The 19,602-nt window shown below is 44.8% G+C and overlaps 1 protein-coding gene across 1 annotated transcript in view; it reads left to right on the top strand.

Moving 5' to 3' along the window:
- LOC311138862 (ERC protein 2-like) overlaps window positions 1–16,509 on the top strand; it is a gene marked incomplete at both ends in the record, with an annotated part of 76,150 nt that extends 59,641 nt beyond the window's left edge. Inside the window, 7 exons of the mRNA XM_084173657.1 lie at window positions 6,445–6,653; window positions 7,372–7,533; window positions 13,020–13,152; window positions 13,337–13,497; window positions 13,792–13,939; window positions 14,436–15,083; window positions 16,483–16,509. Of these exons, the coding sequence (XP_084029783.1) occupies window positions 6,445–6,653; window positions 7,372–7,533; window positions 13,020–13,152; window positions 13,337–13,497; window positions 13,792–13,939; window positions 14,436–15,083; window positions 16,483–16,509 (1,488 nt within the window). The remainder of the gene's footprint in view (window positions 1–6,444; window positions 6,654–7,371; window positions 7,534–13,019; window positions 13,153–13,336; window positions 13,498–13,791; window positions 13,940–14,435; window positions 15,084–16,482) is intronic.
- Window positions 16,510–19,602: the final 3,093 nt, after the last annotated feature.

Genomic DNA, 19,602 nt, shown 5'->3' with positions numbered 1-19,602 from the left:
AAAGTCAAGGGGTCTGAATACATTCCGAATGCACTTGTAACCCATTTTATGATGTTGTACCAGGTAGATTTGTCACATTGGAATTACCTATCCAAATGTCTTCAATTGGGTTACAAGCAATTCAATCCATTTCCTGTTAATCAAGATATTAAGTAGTTCCATAACATGAAATAATGACTCCAAACACTTTCTTTACATAAGATTTTCACATTAACTAGTCATAACCAAATAGTGACCATCTCATCAACAGAAATCTTTCCAGGGTCTTTAGTATTACAGTACTTGTGCAGATATCATTTAAGATTCAGTGCTGGCAGTGAACATACAATCATAATTTAAAAAAATTAAATAAACATATTCCCTGTAATGACATTCACTCTTACGGGTGGGCAAAAATAGTAAACTTCAAGTCACGCCCACAATAGGCCACACCTACAACTATTCTGATAGACTGCTGCCGCTACATTGCACCCACAGCTATGCAATGCGAATTCGCATGAGGTGTTGAAAGCTATTTAGAAGCTTTCAATCAATTCAAAAAATCACATTGATCTGTCAAATTCGTTAATTGATTTCAGACCAATTTAATAGATAGGTTGAATGAACCAAAGCGAAATTTTGGACCATACCAATCAGAAAAAGCACTTCAGATGAACAACAGTGCTGTCCCACTTTTTACAGTGTGCAGCACAGGAGGTTGGTGGCACCTTAATTGTGGAGGACGGGCTTGTGGTAATGGCTGGAGCGGAATGGTATCAAATACGCCAAACACATGGTTTCTATGTGTTTGATAACATTCCATTCGCTCCATTCCAGCCATTATTATGAGCCGTCCTCTCCTCAGCAGCCTCCACTCGTGTACACTATTCTCGTTCTGATGTTTATTATGTAAACTAGCGATGACAACCTGAACAACTCATTTTGGATGGCCTCAATATACACGTTTATCACAGTTAAAATCACTGTTAGAATCCCTGTTTAAGGGATGGCGAGGATTTAAATTAACATTGTTTAGTACAGAGCTTACTTATGTTTGATATTTGAGAGAAACTAAAGTCCATTGTGCACAGTTCTGCCAGTAAATAATCTCCTTTACTAATCTGCTTTTCTTCGGTTGCATTTTTACAATTCAATCTAAACCTGCAGTATGTAGACAGTGTTATACCTGTACGTCTGATGAAGACTTTTACTTTACCATGCATCAAGTCTAGCTGGCAGACATAGTCATATTAAAGGTAATGTTCAGTATTGCACGGTTGCCCCTATCACTTCCATTCTATTTTTTTAGCTAGCTGTGGCCAAGTTAGCGGAAGTTTGTAATGTTTTTTTTAAAGAAAACCGAAACATGGAATTCAGATTCTCCTGGCCCATAGACTACTTTCAGCATTAGGAACCATCTAACATTAAGTTGAAAATCACTTAATTTCCCCTTTAAACCACTTATTATTCAACCATATCCAATTCTGGAAAAAAATTGTTCACTAATCTTCATTGCTACTGTATAATACAGCAACATCCTCAATTCAAGACCATTTTGGTTCAAACCTGGTTATGTGTGCTATCCCTGCTGGTTACTGGACTTGAGTGTGTAAAAAGCTGCCATGTTTTATCTGTCATGGTGGATAACTCTGAAGCATTCTCTACTATTAAGCATGTCTGATATATACCCCAGTCCCTGCCAACACACACCCTTTTCACAATGCTGCTGCTACTACTATTAGCACACACATACACATCGCTGCAGCAACATTGTGAAAATGTCCAATCCCTCATTTGAATTTGCTGCTTGTTAAAACCCTCTCATCAGCAAAAACAAATACCTGTTCATATAAATTCCTATAATGATAGAATGTGAAAACTGGATCAGAGTTAACTGACTAACTGGATATTATTGGACCTATTATGTCTTGTTAACGTTCAGATAATGTTCCTACAACACAGTAGAACCACTGAGATGGGGAGCAAAGATGTCCATCAGATTTCCCCCTTGTGTCTCTCTGTCCCATACTGTGTCCTCCTCCTCCTCCGTCTGTTCCTCTCCAGTGGTCCTGGCTGTCTCAACCATAGAAATAGAATTACTAGAACGGGCACCCCCTTTCAAGTCAATGTTCCACGATGGGTGGACCGCCGGCCATATTGTGTGTCATTCTGTTTCTATGGTCTCAACATAATGTTCAACATGTACAGTAAACGTGTTCTCTGTATTGATACTGCTTTAACATGGAACATGTAACATGTAACATGTCTGTTCTTAGCCTGGTCCAGGAACAGTTTGAGCTGTCTCGCCAACTCCCTTGGTCATTGTCTGTTTGGCATGAGAATGACCATATAGGAGTTTACGAGACAGCGCAAACAGATCTGGCACCAGGCTGGTCTGTTCTGCCCTGATCCTGCTGTTTCCACTCTCCTCTGGCTAATGGAGCTACATGCTAATGATATCTTCCCCGGGTCTCCCCCCTCCCCTCCCTCCTCGTTTCCCCCGTCTCCCCCCTTCACCACCTTCCTTTGCAATGTAGCAAGCAGAGCAGCTGTTCAGTCAGATGAACAACCCTGTAAGTCTTTCTCCGCTCCGGAGCTCGCTGTGGTGGCACATATTGAAAGCATGAGGACACCCAACGCCCACCAAAATCCACTCTAAAACCCTGGAACGTGCTATCTAGCTAGTGGGTGATCATGTCATGGTCACATGGACCCAGTCCCACTGTCACTGGTGTCTCTTTCACATAATGTATTATGCATGTTGACCTTTGCACTTAATGAGTATGATTTAGCTTTCCAACTACACGCATATTATGAGTTAGGCGTTTAATATTTGTGTTAAAAAACGATATTTGTGTTGGAGTTGGATATTCGCTTCTGTTCTGGGTGAGCTTAGCATTAAAGTGGAACTGACAGCATTTTAGCAACATAAAATCTTCTTAGAATCTGTTCATAAACACCCACAGGAACAATATGACACTTTAAAAAATCTGACAAACGAGTACTTAGATATGGTAATTTTCACGTTTTCATAAATTCTTAGAATGTTTGGGAGTTAAGTATACTAAGGCATTTGTGAAAATTCTATAGCAATATAGAGTGGGGAAGCGGCCATGTGTTTGGACAATTAATAGAATAATACACCTGAATGGATTTTTGCAAATATGTCAATACCACGGGAGTCCTCTTACATTTGGGAACTTTACAGTCCTATTGATCAAACAACCATGAAAAGGTAGACTCTCTCTCCCTCAGTTATGCACATCAATAACAACAAGATCAACAACTAATGCTAGCCAGAGCAAGATGAGCTAAAATATAATGAAGGAACATTAGAGAAACCCACTTAAACTTTTTCAGCTAGTTGGCCGTCAAAATTGCACTGATAAACGATGGGGAATTGTAGCCTACTCGTCCTTCTGCAGCCTGCCTGGCTAAATTTGGCTAGCTTGCTAGCTAGCTAGCTACTACCAGACACAAATGAGAGAACACCTCACTCTGACCATTTTACACTCCTTAGCAGAGCTGGTACATAGGCTATTTACATGTTATCTAGAGCGTCCATGACTAACTATTACTTATTTTGCCTGCGCTTACTGACACCGGTCATATTCAGCGGGTATTGCGTAAATTCATCAGTTATTCTGTGCTCTGAATTTGTGATCGCAAGAGATATGCTAGCTGGATAACAGTCGTTCAAGTTATTGCTAGCTAACCAAATAAAACCTGCATCTCTAGCTGTGTAGAGCCACCGAAAAATGATATGAGGGGAACAAGTCAGTCACTCAGTGACCACTCCGCCATTGACATGACATGATATGACATCCTCCTAGCAGCTAGCTAGCTATCTAGTTAACGTTAGGCTCCGTGTTTTTAGCTTGCTACATAAATAGATACGCTAGCCTCTTAGCCAAGTTATGACTGACATGTGATCTTTGCCCTTGCTAGTTTGATTGTATTGACATTCCCAGCCTTAGTTACATTCATTTTTGTCCAAAATAGTCATTGAAACTGAAATAGTGCATCCCAAATGGAGGCAGCAAACAATGGACCAGGCCAACTGTGATTTACAACCTGATAGCAATATTTTTTGGACTACCAAGCAGTGTATTGGTGAATTATATGAATCATGCATTGAACTGCATCCATTTATTCTGCTTACAATGTCTTAGTGTACGTCATGGAATGTTGAGTCAAATAGAACCTATTTTTAAAACATCTTATAAAGTTGATTTTGTAGCATAAACTGGGAATTTGATATTTTTTACTGATATTTGTATTGTCAGTTTGTTTTTGAATCGGCAAAGTAGTTAAAAAGATGTCAGTTCCACTTTAAGCTAAGCATTTAGCTTAGCATTTAGCTTAGAAAAGCATAGCTAGATGTCTGTATGACAATACAGTTTGGGCTAGTTTTTTGTGTGTCTTGATAGTAGGCCTACTCTATTGTTGATGCTCAACCCTTGGTCTCTGTAAGAAATAATTGTTTTAAGAACCGTGCAATGGTGATATAATGTGATCTTCACTCTGGTTGAGTGGTTCTTGTAAATATTCCTAGCAAAAAAATTAGAATTTGCTAAAAGTTATGGACAGTTTCTTCTTCTTCTTCTTCTTCTTCTTCTTCTTCTTCTTCTTCTTCTTTTTCTTCTTCTTTTTCTTCTTCTTCTTCTATAGTGTTCTCACATCCGGCATCATGACGTATGATTAATAGTAATATACCAAGATATCCATCAGCTCTGTACAGCTCTGTTTAAACAAACTTGGATTTAATAATAAACCAATTTTAGTGTAGCAATAGACCATGCATACCGGTTTAGGGCCTATAAGCGTGTGTTTCAAACAGCACCCTATTCCCTATACTGCACTACTTGTGACCAGGGCCCATAGGGTAGTACACTATAGGGAATAGGGTGCCATTTGGGACTCACTCTCAATTCTCATATCAGTTATAGGAATGCAACAGACCCCACCCGCAGCTAAGAGCATTAGATTCCCCCAAACTATTAGTTCTCACCTTACTCCTCATGCTTGAAATATGTCACTTGTTGTCACTGCTGGATTGACCTGACTCTGTTCATGGGGAAAGCATTGCAAAGACTGTCTTCCCAGCTGTGTTGGACTTTTGCATGCTGTGATTGGTCCTCCTGGTTATCGCATGCTTTGTTTTATCGTCACTGTTTGGCTCGCTTCACTGTTCACACGTTGATAAGTGGTCAATTTAATAGAGGCGTAATATTAACCTTCTAACATTGGCAGTAGTTGAAGTGGCTTACTGTGGTGGTGTATATTTGTCTAGATACAGGATGCTCTCTCGTTGCATTAGCTCTTGTGTTGGGTCTGTGGCGTTGCTCTGTGGCTGTCAGCGTTGTCCATATGATGTTTCAGAGGTGATGTGTACTTCTGATCTGTTTTGTGTGTTTAGAAGGGGACTCAAGCCGTTCAAGTTTTACTGTATGATGGTCAAAACCCTATCCTATTTCAGTGACTTGGACACACTACAGGTGATACGGTGTGATTATCCAGAGGGATATGAGAGGAGAGATGACAGTGATTATACCTAGTGATTATAACCAGGGCCTAAATTCCCAAAGCATCTCAGAGTAGGAGTGCTGATCTACGATCAGTTTAATCTTTGAGATCATAAGATTGTGTAGACAGGTCAGGATCCTAGATCAGCACTCCTGCTCTGCGATGCTTTGTGGATACAGGCCCTGGTCCTACCTGTACACACAGGGACTGTTTCCCCAACCCAGATTAAGCTGACTTCTGGACTAAAAGGAATTCACGCCAAATGTTGAATCTCCATTGAACGTGCTCTTTTGTCCAGGACTAGCCTTAATCTGTGTCTGGGAAGCAGTCTGCTTTGGCTCCTAAAAAGTTATTGTCATGAGGTCAGCGAGTCTGTAAGGAGGTACTCAGGTAAACTAATGACACTAATGACATATCGCTTGTATTTCCTGGTATCATTAGCATATTGTAACAGGCATAAGCAGCCTTCAGTTCCGATCACGCTGGTACAGTAGTCTCACGGGACTGTTTAATGGAACTAAATAACAGTCTCAGTCAGAGCTAATGAGCCAGTAGCAGTTATGATGCCCCCTGTTCACTATGCTTTATTCAAACAGTACAGATATAGAGAGAGAGAGAGAGAGAGAGAGAGAGAGATAGAGAGAGAGAGAGAGAGAGAGAGAGAGAGAGGAAGGAGAGAGAGATAGAGAGAGAGAGAGAGAGCGAGAGAGAGACAGAGAGAAGAGAAGTGAGGAGAGGAGACAAGAGTTGTTCATTTAAGACACTGACTAACTGTGGAGCTTGTCTGTTCTGTGTTCTCTCCCCTCTGTGTGTGTGTGTTCATACTTGCGTCCGTGTGTGTGTGTGTGTTCACACTTGCGTCCGTGTGTGTGTGTGTGGGTCTGTTTCCCCACGTCTATGACCATGCAGAAGGCCCATGAGGTCCATGAGGTCCAGCAGCAGCAGCAGGTGGGGCTGGGCTCCAGGGGGAACCCAGATTATGTGGACCGGGAGCGGGAGCAGCGGGTCAAGCTCCTGGAGAAGGAGGTGTCCTACTACAAGGAGGAGTCTGGCAAGGCCCAGGCTGAGGTGGAGAGGCTACTAACCATCCTCCGAGAGGTGGAGACTGAGAAGAACGACAAGGACAAGAAGATCGCCGAGCTGGAAAGGTATTCTCCTTGATATGTTTGTTATGTATGTGCATGTGCTCTTGTGTAGTTGATGTAGTCTCTCATCCTGTTGTTGTTATTGTTGGTGTTGATGGTATATGGGTGTTACGTCATTCTGTGAGTCTGCTCTGGTGCCATCCATGCCCTTCTATGTTTTGCCCCGCCTGGGTCCTGTACTAGCCAATGGTGGCAACCTGCTTCCTACTTATAGTTCGTAGAGCATTAATGAACCAAACATTTCATCTTTAGACTTTGGATTGGCCATTTTAGTGAGATCCCAAGTGGTCATGTAAAATACTGCAGAAAAGGGTCTGTCCTGACATTCAAGGTGGGTCAAACTGTAAATTCTTGTCTCATGAGCACCCCCTGGCAGTGATACGGTGCCATTATATTCCGTGTGCCATACTCATGATGTGACTGTTGGGTTAATTAACTGTGTTTTTGTTCTTCTTTACCCCCTTTTCATTTTCCTTGTTCACGCCAACCACTCCTTTTTTCCTCTCCCCCTCCGTGTCTCCATGTCTTCTTTCCTGCTGCCCTTCACTCCTGGCCATCCACCTCCTCTCCTTTAAACTTTTCCTCCACCTTTCTCTTTCTTTCTTTCTCTTTCTTTCTTTCTTCCTCTTCTTACCACTTTCTCTCCCTCTTTCCTCTCTCTCTCTCTGTATCTACCCAACACTTTACCCTTCTTATCCTCCTCCTTCTACCGCTGGCCCAGCCCCCCTCACTCTGCCCCTGTCCCTCGCCCCGGCCTCGGCCCTGTCCCTCGCCACGGTCCCGGTGGCAGAGCCCCCCCTGACCCACTCCCCCCTGTGTCCTCCGCTGCCCCTGCTGCTGCCCCCCAGCAGATAGGGGGAATGGTGTGGGATTTCCTGGGAAAGTGAGTGCTCTGCCCCTGGCACTTCAGCTCGGCTGCCCTCGTGGTTTACGTCTGCGACTGCGACTGCACCTGCATCTGGTCTCACCTGTCCGTATGTCTGTCTGTCTGGGTCTGCCTGCTGTCAGTCTGTACGACTGAGAGATCCACAGATCTTTAAAGCAACGCTATGGGCTCTCTACTGCTCTCATCTGTTCATTTCTTTGGTTTGATTTGGAAGCCCATCAGCTCATCCATATTATGTAAAGATCACTGGATCTGTTGTGCAAATTTCTTGGCAGAAGTTTTGCAAAAGTCTGCATCTGTGTGTGTGAATGTGTGTGTGAATGTGTGTGTGTGTGTGTGTGTGTTATGTTGTATGTGCATGTGTTTGTATCATTGTGTGCATGTCCTCAGCCTGCTTCTCCATCCGTGTCTGCACACCCTTTATGATTCAGTAACTAAGGTGAGAATGGGAAATTGAAAAAGATGAATGTTATACAGTGCCTCCAGAAAGTATTCATACCCCTTGACTTATACCAAATTGTGTTGTGTTACAGCTGGATTGTGCAACATTTCCCCATTATTCTTCTCACATTTCTTCAAGCTCTGTCAAATTGGTTGTTGATCATTGCTAGACAACCATTTTCAGGTCTTGCAATAGATTTTCAAGCAGATTTAAGTCAAAACTGTAACGAAGGCCATTCAATGTCTTCTTTGTAAGCAACTCCAGTGGAGATGTGGCCTTGTGTTTTAGGTTATTGGCCTGCTGAAAGGTGAATTCATCTCCCAGTGTCTGGTGGAAAGCAGACTGAACCAGGTTTTCCTCTAGGATTTTGCCTATGCTTAGCTCCATTCCGTTTCTTTTTTATTATGAAAAACTTCCCAGTCCTTAACGATTACAAACATACCCATAACATGATGCAGCCACCACTATACTTGGAAATATGGAGACTGGTACTCCGTAATGTGTTGTGTTGGATTTGCCCCAAACATAACACTTTGTATTCAGGACAAAAAGTTAATTGCTTTGCCACATTTTTTGCGGTATTACTTTAGGGCCTTGTTGCAAATAGGATGAATGTTTTGGAATATTTTTCTTTCTTTCCCTCCCCCTTCCTGTCCAGCAACTGAGTTAGGAAGGACGCCTGTTTCTTTGTAGTGACTGGGTGTATTAATACACCATCCAAAGTGTCATTAATAACTTCACCATGCTCAAAGGGATATTCAATGTCTACTTTTAGGTGATTGGAAAACCTCCCTGTTCTTTGTGGTTGAATCTGTGTTTGAAATTCACTGCTCGACTGAGGGACCTTACAGATAATTGTATGGGGTCCAGAGATTAGTTAGTCATTCAAAAATCATGTTAAACACTATTATTGCACACAGAGTGAGTCCATGCAACTTATTATGTGACTTGTTAAGCACATTTTTACTCCTGAACTTATTTAGGCATGCCATAACAAAGGGGTTAATTAATTTGTCAACATTTTGAAAAGCATAATTCCACTTTGACATTATGGGGTATTGTGTGTAGGCCAGTGACAAAAAAACTAAATTGAATCCATTTTAAATTCAGGCTGTAACACAACACAATTTGAAAAAGTAACGGGGTGTGAATACTTTCTGAAGGCACTGTATATGACTAAACTAACTATATCACAAACTAATCAATCATCTGCAGCAGCATGTATGAATTAACATAAACATACAGTATATTGTATTAATACTGAACTTGTCCATATATTTAAAAACACATTAAACAAATACAATTGTACATATACAAGCCACAATGACATCATATATTTCTCATATACACTACCGTTCAAAAGTTTGGGGTCGCTTAGAAATGTCCTTGTTTTCGAAAGAAAAGCAATTTTTTTGTCCATTAAAATAACATCAAAATGATCAGAAATACAGTGTAGACATTGTTAATGTTGTAAATGGCTATTGTAGCTGGAAACTGCTGATTTTTAATGGAATATCTACATAGGTGTACAGAGGCCAATTATCGACAACCATCAGTCCTGTGTTCCATTGGCAAGTGTATCATTTTAAAAGGCTAATTGATAATTAGAAAACCCTTTTGCAATTATGTTAGCACAGCTGAAAACTGTTGTGTTGATTGAAGAAGCAATAAAACTGGCCTTCTTGAGACTAGTTGCGTATCTGGAGCATCAGCAATTGTGGGTTCAATTACAGACTCAAAATGGCCAGAAACAAATTACTTTCTTCTGAAACTCGTCAGTCTATTCTTGTTCTGAGAAATGAAGGCTATTCCATGTGAGACATTTCCAAGAAACTGAAGATCTCGTACAACGCTGTGTACTACTCCCTTCACATAACAGCGCAAACTGTCTCTAACCAGAATAGAAAGAGGAGTGGGAGGCCCCGATGCACAACTGAGCAAGAGGACAAATACATTAGAGTGTCTAGTTTGAGAAACAGACGCCTCACAGGTCCTCAACTGGCAGCTTCATTAAATAGTACCCGCAAAACACCAGTCTCAATGTCAACAGTGAAGAGGTGACTACGGGATGCTGACCTTCTAGGCAGAGTTGCAAAGAAAAAGCCATATCTCAGACTGGCCAATAAAAACAAAAGATTAAGATGGGCAAAAGAACACAGACACTGGACATAGGAAGATTGGAAAAAAGTGTTATGGACAGACGAATCGAAATCTGAAGAACATTTGTGAGACGCAGACCAAATGAAAAGATGCTGGAGGAGTGCTTGATGCCATCTGTCAAGCATGGTGGAGGCAATGTGATGGTCTGGGGGTGCTTTGGTGGTGGTAAAGTGGGAGATTTGTACAGGGTAAAAGGGATCTTGAAGAAGGAAGGCTATCACTCCATTTTGCAACGCCATGCCATACCCTGTGGATGGCGCTTGATTGGAGCCAATTTCCTCCTACAACAGGACAATGACCCAAAGCACAGCTCCAAACTATGAAATAACTATTTAGGGAAGAAGCAGTCAGCTGGTATTCTGTCTATAATGGAGTGGCCAACACAGTCACCAGATCTCAACCCTATTGAGCTGTTGTGGGAGCAGCTTGACCGTATGGTACGTAAGAAGTGCCCATCAAGCCAATCCAACTTGTGGGAGGTGCTTCAGGAAGCATGGGGTGAAATCTCTTCAGATTACCTCAACAAATTGACAACTAGAATGCCAAAGGTCTGCAAGGCTGTAATTGCTGCAAATGTTGAAGGACACAATTATTATTTCTATTAAAAATCATTATTTCTAACCTTGTCAATGACTACATTTCCTATGTATTTTGCTATATTTCCTATTCAAACTCATTTCATGTATGTTTTCATGGAAAACAAGGAAATGTCTAAGTGACCCCAAACTTTTGAACGGTAGTGTATGTCTCATATATGTCAGTTTTGACATATTTAACATTCATATTCCTTTTCAATTATACGTACCCTGTTCCCATCCTTTAACATGAGCTCTCTCATTACAACAGAATGCCATTATTGGATCTGTACTGTAGCAAATGCACATATTGTACATGTACCTTACACATATACCATAACCAGACACACACACACACACACACCTTTTTCTGTTTCCTTTTGTGTGTTGGCTGTTTGGTGTAGCTTCTGTACAGTAGGAAGGTCTTTAGAGCTGAGTCCTTCTCCTGCCGTGAGCACGCCGCTTCCCCTGCTCATTCCAACTCCCCATCTGCCCGCCTGCCCCCCCCCCCCCACAACCACCCTGACCCTTTTTGCTCTAATACCTCCACCCTACTATTCACAGTGAAACCCATCCTCTCTACACTGACCTCTCCCCTGCTCTCCCTTGGTCTCCCTGCCCTCTCCCCTGCCCAGCTTGCTGTGCCAGATGTAAAGGCTAGCTCTCAGCCTAGTAGCCTGGCCTGCATGACTAGAGCTGCTGTGCTCCAGGTCAACTGTGCTCTGCTCAGTGAGTGAGCTGCTTTAGTAGGTAGGGTCTGGATGTCCTCTACTCAACCCCCCAGAATCTGGTTTGGTCCCCAGGGGTGTCAGTTAGTTGGTTGGTCCCCTCTGTCTGGCTGTCTGCCATGGCTCCCTTGACTGGTTCCCTTGCTGCCTTGCCCACTTGGGCTCCTCTCTGCCTTCCTGTCTAGCTATACTAGCTCTCTTGTCCCCCTCCCTCCTCCTAGCCTACCCCCGCTCGATCCCCCTCGCTCTAGCCCGGCTGGTGTCCTGACTGACTGCATGCCCGGCTCGCACTCACAGACTGTGCAGCCAGCAGCTAATACACAGGCAGGGTTCTAACCTGGCTGTCAGAGGAGAAGGTGTATCCTGTGCATCCTGCATTAGCTTTGTCTGTCAGGCTGCTGTGTCCTTCAGTGACTGACTCTCATTGGTGCTTCTGATGATGATGATCTCTCCCTGTCTGTCTCTGAATACACTCCAACCTCTTCTGGTTCTGAGGTCCTCTGTTGTCGTTCTTCTCTTCTGTTATGATTCTAACGTTTCTATGGTTTCTTTTACTCTTCTCCTCTTTTCCTCCTGTCTCCTGTGTGCGCTGCCATCCCTCCTTCCTCCTCTTCCTCCTCCTCCTCTTCTTCCTCTCCTCCGCCTGCAGCCTAGCTCCCAGGTAAGTACGAACCCCTTTTGGCATGCCCCCCCCCCAACAACACCCTACACCTGAGAGGTGCAACTACCCCCCTCCCATTCTAACTCTTTCTGCCTAAACCTGTGAGTCTAAACATATTAACATGGACTTGTCTATGTCTCATTTGTGTCTCATATATGTATTGTGTATTATCTTTCCTGTATGTCTCCTGAATGTTTTTCATTGATTTTATATCAAAATGTCAGTGTAATTTACAGTACCTGTATGTCTAACCTGTGGTATGTTGTGTCCATCTCTATGTGTTTCTAATGAGTCTCACAGTCGCCTTGTATCACTCACTTATATGTGTGTTAGGGGTTGGAGTTCTGTGTGTCTTGATCATGTGTTATACTGTATTTACAGACAACGTGCAGTAGACAAAGCATTAGTAATGCCTCAAAAGTTGTTTCCCCGGGCCTCCCGAGTGGCGCAGTGGCGTCACTACAGACCCGGGTTCGATCCCGTGATCGGGATTTCCTTGTCCCATCACACTCTAGCGACTCCTTGTGGCGGGCCGGGCGCCTGCAAGCTGACCCCGGTCGCCAGCTGGACGGTGTTTCCTCCGACACATTGGTGCGGCTGGCTTCCCGGTTAAGCGAGCAGTGTGTCAAGAAGCAGTGCGGCTTGGCAGGGTCGTGTTTCGGAGGACGCATTGCTCTCAACCGTCGCCTCTCCCGAGTCCATAGGGGAGTTGCAGCGATGGGACAAGAGTGTAACTACCAATTGGGGAGAAAAAGGGGTAAAAGTAAAAAAAAACAACATACAAAACAAATCCCCAACCCAAAGAGACATAATCAGGAACGATTGGTACCGGTAGTCCTGATAGTGGTGAGGTACGAAGATGAGTAGTAGGACTGTAGAGGGTTGAACTCTGACCTCCTCTGTGGTTCTCCATCCAGGCAGGCCAAGGAGCAGGTTACTAAAAAGGGGGGCCCCAACCTCAAACTGGGCCCCCAGGGGGACAAGAAGCCTGGTCAGATAATGGGGGATCCTCGAAAGGACAACACCATGGACCCAGCCCAGCATGTAAAGGTATGTTATATATATATATATATATATATAGTGTGTGTGTCTGAGACAGAAAGAGAAAGATTTCTCATCGTAGTTTAACAGGGTAGTGCATATAGGAGAGCGAGAGAAAGTGAGGGGGATATAGAGAGAGGAGAGAGAGAGAGAGAGAAAGTGTGAGTAATCACTTCCTCTTTTTGTGTGTCAGCTGGAGGAGATGATGAACACCCTGGAGAGGACCAGACAGGAGCTGGACGCCACCAAGCAGCGCCTCTCTTCTACCCAGCAGTCCCTGCAGGAGAGGGACGGTCACCTGACAAACATGAGGCAGGAGCGCAGGAAACAGCTAGAGGAGATCCTGGAGATGAAGTAAGTCACGGGACATCATACTGTACATTAGCAGAGCAATGAAACATATTCATGTTCTTCATATTCATTTAAGGTTTTCAAGAAGGGCTGCGGTCAAATAATTCATGTAGGACAAGGATATAAAACAGGACTTGCTTGGCCTTGTGAATGCTCAAAAGCCATCTCAAGATCAATCTTCGGATGTGGGAAAGATGCATGTTTTGTCTCAGCTGTGCTGAATGGTATCCTCTCTCTCTCTCTCTCTCTCCCTCTCTCTCTCTCTCTCTCTCTCTCTCTCTCTGTCTCTCTCCATAGGCAACAGGCCCTGCTGGCAGCGATCAGTGAGAAGGACGCTAACATCGCTCTGCTAGAGCTGTCTGCCTCTGGGAAGAAGAAGACCCAGGAAGAGGTTTTGGCTCTGAAGAGGGAGAAGGACAGATTGATGCACCAGCTCAAACAGCAGGTAAGGACTGTTCCCCGGGTGGACATTGTATTCAACCTTTACTCAGGGTTGGTGTCAATTCCATTTCAATTCAGTCAATTGGCCCAGCGTCGTCCAGGGTAGGGGAGGGAATGGCCGGCAGGGATGTAGCTCAGTTGGTAGAGCATGGTGTTTGCAACGCCAGGGTTGTGGGTTCGATTCCCACGGGGGGCCAGTATGAAAAATATAAATAAATAATGTATGCACTCACTAACTGTAAGTCGCTCTGGATAAGAGCGTCTGCTAAATGACTGAAATGTAAATGTATACAGGAGATCCAAAAAGTATATTTTGCAGGAAGGACTTGCTCACGATAGCAACAGTGGTCCGTTATAAGCTTATTTCAGCTACTCAGTTGCTACTCTCTCGCTTCTAACTCAATCAATTCCTTGCCATTAGGTACTCATAATAACTAACTCAGTGTTTGGGTCTCTCGTGTTAAATTGTAGCACTGACATGTTTGTGTTTTGTTCAACAGACACAGAGCAGGATGAAGCTGATTGCAGACAACTATGAAGACGACCACTACCACCCCCATCCTCCCCACCACACCCAACCACAGCAACCCCACCCGGGCCCCCAGGTTCAGCTCCCCCAGCCCCAGTATCAGCACCCTCCACACCCCCAGCAGCAGCAACAGCCCCCGTACCCCCATGCCCCACACCCCCAGCACCCCCAGCCCCCACCCCAACAACACCCACACCCCCAGCAGCCTCAACAGCAGTACCCCCCTCATCCACAGCAGCACCCACAGGGACACCCCCAACATCCCCTGCCCCAGCATCAACAACACCAACCACGGCCCCAGCATCCACAGCAACAACACCCCCACCCAGGACAGCACCCCCATGGGCCTCCGCCACAGCAGCAGCACCCCCACCCCCAACAGCACCCCCAACAGCACCCCCAACAGCACCCCCAGCAGCACCCCCAGCAGCACCCCCATGGCCCCCCTCAGCAAGCCCCCCATCCCCAGCACCCACATCCCCAACAGCACCCCCACCACCCTCCCCACACCCCGCAACAGCACGGCGGGCACCCCCGCCACCCGCCCCCACACCACCGCGGAGGACCAGGGCCTGCCAGAGGACCCACCCATGCCGGCCATCGCCCCTCCCCTGACCAGGTCAGATGTCTCGCTATCTTGTGTTTACAATCAGGGACTGGATTTTTAAAAGCGTTTCAGAGTAGCAGTGCTTACCTAGGATCAGGTGGCCCCCTTTCCATATAATCATATTCTTTATGATCTAAAAGGTCAAACTGTCTCTAGATCAGCACTACTCTGAGACGTTTTATGACTAAAGGCCCAGAACACTGACTGATATTATTTTATTCATTGTAGCTACTAAAGTGGTGCACTTACTGTACTTATCCAAAACCATATTATCTTACTCATCATGAATTTCATTGCCAACTCTAAAGAGAGCACTTTGAGAGGCTACAATTATGGAAAATATGTAGGTCCATTTTGTTTTTACAATAACAGATGTTTTTGCAGACACTATTAGACAAAAAGCAATCTGTCCCTCTCAGTTTCCTATCCTCTCTGTGGTGTGGTGGTCTAATGGCTAGAGTGTTGCATTGTGGGTCTAAATCTATGTTTAGATGAACTCTAAGGCTGTGTCTCAAATGGCAGCCTATACAGTATAGTGAAGTACTTTTGATCAGAGCCCTCTGAGCCCTGGTCAAAAGTAGTACACTATAGGGAATAGGGTGCCATTCCTGATGTGAGATGAAAAGAGACCCAATTTCTATTCTCAGCTTTGCTCTGCAGTCATGCCTTGACCAAACTGAACACTCTCAACCTTTTCAACCAATACAGGCTGTAAATATCACAAAGTGGCTCTTTAATTAACCTATGCAATGCAGATTGGATTGATAAGCAACAAGCAGACTTACATGATGTCAACATGACTATTTCTTTCATCCTTTATGCAATATGCTATCCAATATACTTTTGCTATCCTCCATATTAATCCTTTATAATCCTATATACGGTATACCACTATCCTGACTCTTAATCTACTGCTTTCAATCATTTCTCTACTGCATATTTCCCTACTCATGACATGCTGTCAGATATTATACCATGGCATTGTTGACAAAAGATTGCAGTCAGAGTGCAGTATAACTGCAGTATGCTGCAAATACTGCGTCCAAAATAACAGTTTTTTTTACTGCAGTAATTTTGCAGTGTAACTGCAGTTACAGTGCATTATAACTGCTGTTCAACTGCAGTACACTGCAATTATTCTGCAATTACTGCGTCCGAAATACCACAGTCGACTACAGTTACTGCACTTTTACTGCAGTTTAAAAACTGCAAAAAAAAATTGTAAGGGGTCACTACAAAGCTGTAGCCAGTGTGTCGTGGAACACACCTTCCACGTCGTTCATTATTTTCTATAGAACACATAGCCCCTCGTTGATTATCCCTTACATACCTTTGACTAATACTAACTCCTTTCTACTCTCTTCACTTCCTGCTGACCTTTTCTGCCGGCCTATAACACTGTCACCGATAGGATGACGAGGAGGGCATTTGGGCGTAATCGTGTCCATGACAACCAAAGCTCTGATTTTGTTCTGAGGGGTGAGACGTTTTGAAACAACTTCCTGCCTTTTCTCTTTCTCTTCCTCTTCCTTTTGTTCTGTTCTGTTCTCTCTCTGTGTTAGGAGTGTGCTGTGGTATTTTTTTTTGTTGCTGACTGAGATTTAACTCTCTCTCTCTTTCCCTCTCTCTCTCCCTCCCTCACCCTCTCTCTCTCTCTCCCCCTCCCTCCCTCCCTCCCTCCCTCCCTCCCTCCCTCCCTCCCTCCCTCCCTTCCTTCCTTCCTTCCTTCCTTCCTTCCTTCCTTCCTTCCTTCCTTCCTTCCTTCCTTCCTTCCTTCCTTCCTTCCTTCCTTCCTTCCTTCCTTCCTTCCTTCCTTCCTGTCCCCCCCCTCCCTGTCCCCCCCTCCTTCCCTCACTTCCTGCCCCCCCCTCCCTGCCCCCCCTCCCTCCCTCACTTCCTGTCCCCCCCCTCCCTCCCTCACTTCCTGTCCCCCCCCTCCCTTCCTTCCTGTCCCCCCCCCTCCCTCCCTCCCTCCCTCCCTCCCTCCCTCCCTTCCTGTCCCCCCCTCCCTCCCTTCCTTCCTGTCCCCCCCCTCCCTCCCTTCCTTCCTGTCCCCCCTCCCCTCCCTCCCTCCCTTCCTGTCCCCCTCCCTCCCTCCATTTCGTTTCTCGATGATTCAGTTACTATTGGAGGAGCACAGCCATGCCATGATGCTGAAATACATTGACTACCTACCAACCTTTTGTTACCACCACACAATCCACACTTCAAAATGGGGCCTTTATTTTTATTTTTTACTGAGGATGAGGATAAAGAGGAGGAGGAGGAGGAGGGATGAAGCAGGTGGGAGGGCCAGACGAGGAGACTGACAGTTGAGGTACAACCCACTTCTAGATTCAATCCAACTTTATTTGGAGAGTCCTCTTTAGGGTTTCAAAATTCCGGTAACTTCAGAAAATCCCCAGGTTTTCCAGAAATCCCAGTTGGAAGATGCTTATTCCTTCCTGTTTGCAGGAATCTTCCAACTGGGATACATTTATAGATGTAGAATAAACACTGTGAGTTACTGTTTAATGTTCAGTCGACAATCACTGTAAGCGGACAGGAACGACTGTAGTGCTGATTGTACTATTGTGTGTGTTTTTACAGATGATTGAGGAGCCATCATGTGAAGAGGGGCAGATGCAGCACTCTACAGACATTGGAGACACTGGCCAGCTCTTTGAGATTGACTCTGGGGAGGAGGAGTCTTCCTACAGACACATAGGTGTTGTCTGTGAAGTTAGACTGGGTTGGACAGACTGGGTCCCACTCAGACAGGCATCTGAGCTCTGGTCTCAGCTCTGTGGTTCTGCTCACACAGCCACTCTGGCACAGTTGTCAAGCTGCTCAGCTCACCTGTCTGTCACCTGCTGGCCCTACAGAGCGCCGCCTGCTCTAATAAGACTAGCTGCACCCCCTCACCCACCTGGCTAAGATCTAACGACTGGCTCTGCCCTGTTTACATTAGGTGCGTTCAGTTCGCTTGAACATTTGCTACGTTGCGGAACGGTTTGTACTGAACAAACATTCTTGTACGTTCTTGAACAGACTTTGAGGTACATTTCCTCCCGTTTGGTGAGTATGGCGGGGTATGGCTTGAAGCAATGAGTGACATATTTAAAGGGCAGTGGCCATGCTGACAGCATTCCCCAACCCACAACCCAACCCCTCCCCGCTTTTCAACTGGTCATTCAGTACAGCACCGTTTCCGTTCAATTGAACGTTCCAGAACGTAAAAACGTACTGAACCCTGGCTTGCTCCCCCGTTCTCACCAACCTGCGTCTAATTGGTTCACTCTCCTGGCTCCGCCTTGCTTACCTGAGCTTTCTACCTGATTGGTTCCTCTGTATCAACAGTCCTTTCTCTGATTGGTTCACCTGACTAGCTCTGCCCTGTTTACCTGATTTGCCCCACCCTGCTGACCCCCGGCTGGCTGTGATTGGCTGACAGTCTTGCACAGCAGCTTCACAGTGCTTCTTTTACTATGTTTTTTTTTTTTTTTTTGTTCTCTTTGTCAGAGATAGCCTGCTCTCTTCCCGCATATTTAATGAAGTGCCATACAGTTACAGCTTTAGTTTACATTTACATATGCGTTAACAGCTAACCTATTTCAGAGGAAGTTATTTTGCTGTGTCTCTAAAAGCGAAGTTGTGCTACTTATTTTTATGTTCTAATCTGTTGAGTGTGTTTCATTTGCAGTGCTTGACTATGGTTATGAGTGCTTTGTGTTAAGGCTATCAGAACAAGGAAGAGGAAGAGCTCTTATCTGACCAATGGGCAGCCACTAGAGCTCTTATCTGACCAATGGGCAGCCACTGGCCTTGCCTCGAGTACTGAAGGTTTCCTTGTGCCGTTAATGTGCTGTCTGGCATGGCCTTATGGGCAGGGCCCTGTACTGGGGGTGTCGCAGGGCCTTTGGGCTTAGGGCTGCCATCTGTGTATCTCTCCTGTTACCTCGGTTGATAACCAGATGCAGTCAGAACTCCAATCTATGCAGACGTCAGAACTAATAATGCCATTTTGAATCCAGTCATGAGTCAAGGGCACCAATCAAAAAGCGTTTAGATGTATTAAAGCAGCACGAGAACCAATCTGAATGGTCTATTCAGAACATACACCAATCAGATTCCGTTGTTATGATGTGTTTCTCAGCATAATATGCACCTATGCACCTCCTCCTCCCCTGTTGCAGGGATACTTCTAATGGTGCTTTTAGATCACTGGTGCTCACACAACATGGTGTCCAACCAGAGAAACCGCTGAGAGACATGGCCACTGGACATTGTGCATCCATGTTATTCAATAGGGAGTTTATCCCAAAACCTGGTGTGCTTATAAACTGTAGAAGACTGTGTTGTACATAGGATCAGCTGGAGAGACTCTGAGAAAATGGTACAAGGAGGGTATAGATTTTATACGTTTAATGACATCCATGGACACCCAGGTGTATGAGATTTCCTGCCTTTACAGCCCTCTCTCCTGCTCATTGACTCCCTCCTCCTTCTTCTTCTTCTTCTTCTTCTTCTTCTTCTTCTTCTTCTTCTTCTT

The sequence above is a fragment of the Coregonus lavaretus genome (assembly GCF_964263955.1).
Source record: "Coregonus lavaretus genome assembly, chromosome: 12".
Lineage (NCBI taxonomy): Eukaryota > Metazoa > Chordata > Actinopteri > Salmoniformes > Salmonidae > Coregonus > Coregonus lavaretus.
Note: the sequence above shows the minus strand (reverse complement) of the source record. Positions and strands in the feature narration are given on the sequence as shown.